Raw genomic sequence first — 9,538 nt, forward strand, 5'->3', positions numbered from 1 at the left:
GAGGCAAGGTCATATTAGAGAGGACTAGCTGGCACCCCTTAGCCCAGGGGCAGGCAAACTTTTTGGCCTGAGGGCCACATCAGGTTTCCAAAATAGTATGGAGGGCCGGTTAGGGGAGGCTGTGTCTCCCCAAACAGCCAGGTGTGGCCCAGCCCATGCCCCGTCTCTGACTCCCGCCCCATCCCCTGCTTCTCACCCCCTGACAGGCCCCCCCCCCGGACTCCTACATCACTTCCCACTCCCTATTCCCTGACCACCTCCGGATTCCCCCACCCCTGACTGCCCCCTGCTGCCCCATCCAACCCTCCCCCCATTCCTGACTGCTGCCCCCCTGGGACTCCTGCCCCATCCAATCTCCCTGTTCCCTGCCCTCTGACCGCCCCGACCCCTATCCACCCCCCCAACCCCTGACCTCTTTCCAACCTCCCACCCCCACCCCAGTCCCCTTACCGCGCTGCCTGGAGCACCGGTGGCTGGCGGCGCTACAGCCGCACCGCCCAGAGACACTGGGTCAGGCCGTGGCTCTGCAACTGTGCTGCCTAGCCGCCCAGAGTGTTACACCAGTGGCGTGGCACGCTAAGCCTGCAGGGGTGGGAACAGCAGGGGAGGGGCTGGGGGTTAGCCTCCCGGGCCAGGAGCTCAGGGGCCAGGCAGGAGGGTCCTGCGGGCCAGATGTGGCCCACGGGCCATAGTTTGCCCACCTCTGCCTGAGCCAGTCAGATGATTTTTTTTTCAATGTTTTATAGTAATTTTAAATGCTAAATGAATTATTGCTATTGTTTGCATTGTGGTAGAGGCCCCAGCTGAGATCAAGGCCCTGATGTGCTAGGTACTATACAAACTCACTGAAAGAGGCATTTCCTGCCCCCAAAGAATTTACAATCAAAATAGACAAAACAGGCAAAGCAAAAGTATAATTACCCCCTTTCTCAAATGAGTGTCTGAGGTGCAAAGAGACTAAGTGACCAGGCCAAGTTCACACAGTGAATCTGTGGCAGAGGTAGGAATTTAACCTCTCTCTCCAGAGTCCCACTTAGCCTATCCCTATACCGCCCTCAGCAGCAAGCCTCTGAAGTCAACAGACTCAGGCTAGTGGGGCTTGCACTACCATACTAAAAATAGCAATGTAGCCATTGCAGCTCAGGCTTTGAAATCCAGCCAGGGGGAGGGTCTCAGAGCCCAGACTCCAGCCCAAGCCTGAATGTCTACACTACTGTTTTTAGATCAGCCACCAGAGCCCCTCAAGCCCCAGTCAACTGACTTAGGCTCTGAGACTCGGTACTATGGGCTGTTTTCATTGCAGTATAGATGCACCCTCGGTGTCTTACAGAGGAAGGCTGGCCTGGGGGTAAGTTTAACATTTTATGTGCCGTGCCTTGGCAGGCTGGGACAGGGTGTGCGTGCTCTCAGCCACATTATTATACTAAAGAATCTCCTGCTCATTCTGCCTTTGCTTCTCTTCTCCCCAGTGAGGTGCCCATCCCAGCTGAACCCCAGCCAACATGAAGGTCCTTTACCTTCTTTTTCTTGTTCTCTACTTCTTCCAAGGCACTTCAGGTAAGATGGAACATATCATAGGTTTGATGAAGAGCAGGGAGAAAGAGAAGGACAAAATAATGATTTACCAAGGAACTGAATCCTGATCCTCAAAACAATGGACTTGATTCTCCACTGCCTTGCACCTTGTGCAATCATTTACATATAGGCATCAAAGGCTACTACAATTGGGCATGGAGAATTCTGATTTGGTGACATTTTACACTCACTTTGCAGCAGTGTAAATGACTATGAGGTGCCAGGTCATAGGCAATCAGGCTTATGGTCCAGATCCTCAGCCCTAACATATCGGCATGGCTCCATCAAATTGATCAGAACCATGCCAGTTTACCCAGTTGAAGATTTGGCCTCAATTATTTTTATCATGGCTAAACCACTGGCTGATGGCAACTTGCCAGCAGAGATGCGCGAACCAGTTTGGTTAAATAATCTACCCAGACCTTCTCCTAAGGTTCATAGTCACAGCATCTCTATAATGGGAAGAGGATGTTGAATGAAGTAATTATAGGAAGTTTTCTTAGAAAATATAAGCAAGCAAAATAACAAACCGTACAGCATGGGTAGATGGCTTCAACCAGGTTAGTCACCTTGGTCCCTCCTTCTGACTTCAGAGCTAACCCCAGCCTTATATGTTAGCCCTAGCTCTGCCCCCTTTATTATCATAACCACTCCTCTGGAAAGGCCCACTAGGTTCTTTATCATTATGGAGTTAGAGGCAGAAAGAAGGGCCCTGGTACATTGTAAACCACCTATACCTTTGGTAAATGGATGAGAGGTAAGGATGGAGAGCACCCCCTCTGTCCAGCCTGTATCACTCACAGCTTTAACAGCAGCAAGGGAAAGGGAAGACACTGGCATTCTCCAGCACAGGGATACATTTCAAACCCCTTGATCATACCTATTTGAAACCTCCATTCAGGAGGCTTGGAAAAAAAAAAAAACCACACATAGCTAACTTTGGTTATTGGGTTCCCTATCCCCAAATACTGATGCTGAAACTCAAGAACTTCTTATCTTAAAGTGATGTTTATCTTAAAAATATGGAGACATACAGAGCCTCTTCCTTAGCCTGTGTATATTAGCAAAGCTCTATTTGTCTTGTTTCAACTTCCAGCCACTGGATCATGTTATACCTTCTCTGAAGAGAAGATTATTAAATATTTATTCCCTGTGTAGGTACTTAATGACCGGGGTGGCCAAATTGTGGCTCATGAGCCACATGTGGCTTTTACCATGAAAGTGTAGCTTGCAAGCCCCTTTCATTCCCCCCCGAATTCTCCACCTACCAGCCTGGGGTGGGGGGGGAGCTCAGGACTTCTGCCTTTCAGCAGGGTTGTGGGATAGGGGCTTCTGCCCAGTGAGGAGGAGGGTCTCAGGGCTTCAGAGCTGCGGGGCGCACTTGCCAGGGCTTGAGGCTTTAGCAGGAGTGGGTCTGAAGCCTTGAGTCCCAGGTCCTGACAAGTGCGCTCTGGCTCTTGAACTTCTGAAGATTGTCCTATGCACCTCGGAGGGCCAGTAAGTTTGGTCACCCCAGCTATAGTCTGTGATCAAGTCACCCCTTAACCTTCTCTTTGTTAAGCTAAATAGATTGAGCTCTTTGGGTCTATCATTATATGTTTTCTAAAGATGTAATCATTCTCATTGCTCTTCTCTGAACCCTCTCTGATTTATCAACATCCTTCTTAAACTGTGGACACCAGAACTGGACACAGTATTTCAGCAGCAGTCACACCAGTGACCAAGACAGATGTAAAGTAACCTCTCTATTCCTACTCGAGATTTCTCTGTTTATGCATCTAAAGACTTTATTAACGCTGTTGGTCACAACATTGCAGTGGGAGCTCATTTTCAGCTGATTATCCATCTCAACCCCCAAATCTTTTTCAGAGTCACTGCTTCCCAGGATAGAAACACCCCCCCCCCATCATGTAAATATGGCCTACATTCTTTGTTCCCAGATGTACATATTTATGTTTTGCCATGTTAAAATACCGATTGTTGGCTTGAGCCCAGCTTACCAAGCAATCTAGATTGTTTTGTATCAGTGACCTGTCCTCTTCATTATTTACCACTCCCAATTTTGGGGTCATCTGCCATCATTAATGATGAGTTTATGTTTTCTTCCTGGTCATTAATAAAAAAAATGTTAATTAGCACAGGGCCAAGAACTGATCCCTGCATGACGCCACTAGAAGCACACCCGTTTGATGATGAATCCACGTTTACAATTACATTTTGAAATCTAGCAGTTACCCAGCTTTTAATCCATTTAACATGTGCCATGTTAATTTTATATCTTTTTTGTTTGTCATGCAGAACCAAGTCAAATGCCTTACAGAGGTCTAAGTATATCATATCAACGCTATTAACTTTATCAACCAAACTTGTAATTTCATCAAAAAAAGATATCAAATTAGTTAGACAGGATCCATATTCCATAAACCCATATTGAATGGCATTAACTATAATACCCTCCTTTAATTCTTTATTAATCGAGTCCCATATCAACCGTTCCATTTATCTTGCCTGGGATCAAGATCAGACTGACTGACCCATAATTATCCGAGTTGTCCTGTTTACACTTTTTAAATATTGGCACATTAACTTTCTTCCAGTCTTCTTGACCTTACCCACTGTTACAAGACTTATTGAAAATCAACATTAAAGGTCCAGCGAGCTCCTCAGGCAGATCTTTTAAAACTCTTGGATGCAAGTTATCCGGACCTGCTGATTTAAAAAGCTACTTTAGTAGCTGCTGTTCAACATCCTCCTGAGATACTATGGAATGGAAAGAGTGTAATCTTATGATACGACTATATCATAAGGTTTTTTCCCCAAATACAGAACAGAAATATTTATTGAACATGTATATCTTTACTGTATGATTACTGATAATTCTACCATTTCAATCTAGTAATGGACAATACCATTGTTAGGATTCTGTTTGTTCCTAATATATTTTAGAAACTCCTGATTCCCCTTAACTCTGCTGGCCATAAATTTCTCCTTGTGTCCCTTTGCTTCCCTTCTTTATTTTCTACTGTTTCTAACTTATATACATTACTATCTGCTTCCCCTTTATTCCATTTGTTTAGATTAGATAGATAGATGATGGATAGATTTAAAGTTGCCTTCATTTCCTCTCTAAACTATGTTTTCTTTTTAACCAATATGGCCTTCCTGGATTGTGGGATTATGGCTTTTTGGGCACCTAATACAATGTTCTGAAACAATTCCCAATTATCATTCCATTTTTCTAATTAAATTCTTCCTCCCAGCTGATTTGGCTCAAAACTGTGTTCAGCTTTGTGAAATGGGCACTTTCAAAGCACCAAGTGTATATATCACTGGTCTGGACTTTGTTCGGGTTTGCACATATCTCATCATGATCACTTGTACCTAAATTACCATTAATTTTTAGTTCTGTGATCATTTCCTCTTGATCTGTCAAGATGAGGTCTAATTTAGCATATTCAGAATCCTGACCTCATCCTGCCTCCCCACCAATCCCCCTCCTTCTCCACTGGAGCATCCTTGTGGCCAGCCAGGGACTAGCTAGTTTCCTAATTCTCAACACCACGTTCTGCTTCCTGGGACCGGCCACTAGTAGTGATGAGATGAGAATTCTGACACACTCGTTTCCCTTCACAGGCACGGGACGATGCAGGAGACTGAATGGCGTGTGCCGACATACCCTGTGCCACCACGTCGAAACGTATGTTGGCCGATGCCATCACGGGATGGGAAACTGCTGTCTCAATGATGATGATGATGATCGAAAACTGAAAATGTAGAGACCCCGTTGAAGTGGGAAGCAAAGAAAAGTAGAGGAGCAGTCCCAAGCAATGCTGATGATTCTGTGCTTCCATGGTGCAGCAGGGTCAAAGCCTGGTGTTTCATTGTTCCCTTAATAAATGATCATTATATATAGATGCACCCGGTATGTACCATGCCATGCTCTTCTAAGACAGCGGTTCACAACCTGGGAGTCATAGATACTAAGGTCAGAAGGGACCATTCTGACCATCTGGTCCGACCTCCTGCACAACGCAGGCCACAGAATCTCACCCAGTCGTAACCCTCTGGGAGCTTGGAAAGAGGTGTCAGGAGTTGCAGCCGCCCTGCCCTTCCTATACTGCTAAGTGGGAGCAGGGTCTCAGCTAGAGCCCAGCTAGATTGGAGGGAGGACGAAGGAGATGGGCATGATCCAATACCCAGAAAGGAAAGAAAGTCCAGTGGTTAGTTTACTCACAGGGGACTTGAGATCCAGGTTCAAGTCCCTGCTCTGACTTCCTGTGTGACCTTGGACAAGTCACTTGGGCACAGTAAACAGCTTAAAAAAGTTAGGTCAGCACAGCTATGGCATTCAGAGGGATGGATTTCTCATTTCCCCCCCTCCCGCATGCTCGCTGTAGCTATGTTGACCTAACCCCCAGTGTAGACACAGCTAGGCTGATGGAAAAATGCTTCCGTTGTCCTAGCTACCATCACTCGGGGAGATGGTGCTCCTACAGCAACAGGAAAATCTTCTGTCGCTGCAGGATGCAGCAACATTATGGAGTTATGCAGGCATAACTACGGTGGTGTAGCTATGCCATTACAGTCCTCATAGTGTAGATATGGTCTTATAGTCTCTTTGGGCCCCAATCATTGAAAGTTAGGATCCTAAATGCCTTTGGGGAGCTGGGCCTTAGCTCCATCTGTGAAACGGGGATGCATATGAGTATATAAACCACAATGGGCCCTACCCCAGTATTATGCAAGCCCTCGTGGACCACAGATGCCAATTTATGAACACCAACATGGGGCTGCACTGGAAAAGTTCATGATGCCAGGGTTTTCCAACAACCAGAAGTCTGCATTTATGGACAACCTGGGACATTATTCCCACCAAATGACATTGCTATAAATTGAATTATTGTTCCCATTGTTATCCTAGAGGACCCCACCTATCTCTTTGGCCTGGGCGTAAGAGCACGCTGACTCACCACCACGATGCCTCCTGCTAGTTGCTCCAGGAATTAGCTCTTGTCAGCTGTGGAGCTGTGCGTGGTGTCTTGCCTGTATTCTGCTTTGCTGGTTTGGTACCCACATTACTGCCTGGTCGGCAGCATCCGCTTCAGGACACTGCCCTCTGGCAGTGCCCACTACTCCATTCTCACCCCCTTCAGGGGAGGGGGGATTAACGGCAGTCCTTCAGCTTGCACCTGCCTCAGTGGCCGACCACAACCCCAAAGTCTAGCCCCTCACTCAAGGGCAAGTTGCAGTCTGTCTCGGCCACTCTCCTCCACAGCAAGGTGCAGTGCAAGGGTGGGAGGACCTAGGCTCACCCGCTACTCTGGGTCCCAACCCAGAGACCCACGAGCAGCAGCCTTTCTCTGCCCTCTTTCTCTCCCCTCTTGTCCACTTATCTTCCCTGGGCCACTTCCCCTTTGGCCCCACACACCTTCTCAACCCTTTTTAGCAGGGGCCACAGCCTGGAAGGTAACTGGGCCTGAGCTGAGCTGAGCTCTGCTCTAGCCAAGGAGCTACCTCCTTACCTCAGGAGACAATCCTCCCCTCCTTGCTAGTTAGGGAAAGACTACTCTTACCTCCTTGCTGCAGCCTTTTTATAGGGCTCAGCCTGGTCCTGATTGGCTGCCTCTTTCTTGGCCCTAAACGGCCTCTCTGGCCTGTTCCAGCCCTTTTCCTCATGGAGTGGGGCAGCTGCCCCACTACATTTGGTTTATGAAACCATATGCAGAATTTTTCTTATGCATGAGATGACTGTTGGGGGGAGGGAGGGGCGTGTTGTGCATTTACTTTATGGATTCTTGTACACAGATGTATTGAGAGATTGTGTTTGGATATAATTTCCCTATTGTGCCTTACCATGCGTTTAGCTTTATTATTCAAAATACAGTAAGTCCTCGCTTAATGTTGTAGTTATGTTCCTCAAAAATGCTACCGTGTGTGTGTGCACGCGTTGCCCCTTTAAGTACACTTTAAGTACACTGACCCCACCCGAAGGACACTGCCTTTTTAAGTAGATCAGCAAGTAGAGACAGCAGCTGCTACCACCAAGCTCCCTCCATCCTGAGCCCTGTCGTGTGGTGTCATGCCCCCCCCATGCTCTGTGAAGATGGGGTAAAGGAGTGGGGGACAGGAACAAGGGGAGGGGACACTGACATTAGCCCCCCCTCTTTTCACCCCTCCCCCTGCACAGCAAACAGGAGGCCCCCAGGAGCAGCTCCAAGGCAGAGGGCGGGAGCAACACATGGCAATGGGGGGAGGGACAGCTGAACTGCCCGGCAATTGATAGCCTGCTTGTCGGCTGCCCCACAGGGAACTTAGGGGACCTGATAGGGGGGCTGCCGGCCCACCCTAGTTCCAAGCCCCCACCAGTTAGCTCCAACGGCTGCTCTTCCTGCAAGCAGTGGACAAAGCAAGCAGCTGCCAAACAATGTTAGAAGGGAGCAACTTTAAAAGAGCATGTTCCCTAATTGATCAGCAACGTAACAACGAAAGAACGTTAACCGGGATGACTTTAAGTGAGGAGCTACTGTACATGTTATATAATGTGATGTAATAATTAATAATAATTCATTTTCTTAATTAAATAAAAGCCTTTATATCTGAACACAGATGTATTACGGGGGAGTGGTGGTGCTGTTTTGGTGTTCTAATGGCAGCTGGCCTGCCTGCCAATGCTGTGTGTGTATATATATTAAACCAACACCAAAACCAATAATAAAACAAAGTGCATAAACCAAACACTGCATGGCGTAAACAGAGAAACCAATTCCACCAAAACAATCCCCTAAGTTTGTGCGTCCTCTGGCATGTTCTGCTTTCTCAGTCATAAAAAGAAAAGGAGTACTTGTGGCACCTTAGAGACTAACAAATTTATTAGAGCATAAGCTTTCATGAGCTACAGCTCACTTCATCGGATGCATTTGGTGGCGCTTATGCTCTAATAAATTTGTTAGTCTCTAAGGTGCCACAAGTACTCCTTTTCTTTTTGCGAATACAGACTAACACAGCTGCTACTCTGAAATTTCTCGGTCATGCGCGTTTAGCATGCACTGGGTGCCACTGCTTGGGGGTGGAGTTCTGCAGGAGGGAAGGGGGGGGTCAGCATAGGGGTGGACATGTGCAGGGGGAACGGGGTCTGGATCAGGGTGGAGGACTGCAGGGGGTAGATTTGCCCTGTCCAGCTGCTAAGTCCCAATTGCATGGGCCACCTGCCAAGCAAGGAATTGTCCAAAGCGCCCCTGGTCTGCAGCACACCATACCGTGGAGGGGACTCAGGCTGTGGAGTGGGCGAGGCAGGAGCCTGCACTCTAGTGGCCACTAGTGAAAGCAGCCTCTCAAACAGGGACTTTCCACTGCACTCTGTCTTCCCCACTCAACTCACGTTCCTGTTTCAGGAACCAAGATGCACGTGTCAGCTCCTGCGCTGCCATTTTGTCCTCAAGCTCTGCAGCCTACCTGTGCTTTCAACCTGCCATGAATCCTTCCCTCTTTGATATTGTACCTGCTTGTTGGCCCTGTCCAGATTGTCAACCATAATTTCATCACGGAAGCCCTTCCTCTTCGACCGATCCAGGATGAAATGAAGACCCGGGGTTCTGCTACCGGGTGCCCGAGCTGCTGAAGTACAATGGCCAGCTGAGGTCGAGGGATCTGCAAGCACACAAAAAACCAGTATGTTACTGTCTCAGTAATTCACGGACGGTTCAGTGCATGAACACAGGAAAAATCGTTATGGATTCTCAAGGCCAAAAAATGATACTTTGTAAAGCTGAATTTCACATATATTGTGAGAGGAATGCTTCAGGTCCTAGAAGCTCCATGGACTGCTTACTTTGCTTAAGAGCTTTCGGTGCGGGACATTGCCAAAGGCTTTCGGAAAGTCCAAGTATGCTATATCCACTGGATCACCTTTGTCCACACGTTTGTTGACCCCTCAAATAATTCTAATAGATTGGTGAGGCCTTTA

General features: G+C 47.5%; 1 protein-coding gene across 1 annotated transcript; it reads left to right on the top strand.

The window, feature by feature from the left end:
- Nucleotides 1-1,502: 1,502 nt before the first annotated feature.
- Nucleotides 1,503-5,424, top strand: LOC122459183 (gallinacin-7-like). The gene is made up of 2 exons (XM_043510108.1): nucleotides 1,503-1,557; nucleotides 5,209-5,424. Exons 1-2 carry the CDS (start codon nucleotides 1,503-1,505, stop codon nucleotides 5,349-5,351), a joined length of 198 nt encoding a protein of 65 aa, XP_043366043.1. The 3' UTR covers nucleotides 5,352-5,424.
- The last annotated feature ends 4,114 nt before the right edge of the window (nucleotides 5,425-9,538 follow it).

Source organism: Dermochelys coriacea, chromosome 3 (genome assembly GCF_009764565.3).
Source record: "Dermochelys coriacea isolate rDerCor1 chromosome 3, rDerCor1.pri.v4, whole genome shotgun sequence".
Taxonomy (NCBI): Eukaryota; Metazoa; Chordata; order Testudines; family Dermochelyidae; genus Dermochelys; species Dermochelys coriacea.

Excerpts from the sequence above, each read along its gene's own strand:
- LOC122459183 (XM_043510108.1), top strand. The coding sequence starts at position 1,503 with ATGAAGGTCCTTTACCTTCTTTTTCTTGTTCTCTACTTCTTCCAAGGC. Across the intron at positions 1,558-5,208 it reads CTTCTTCCAAGGCACTTCAG|GCACGGGACGATGCAGGAGA; the intron begins GTAAGATGGAAC and ends TTCCCTTCACAG.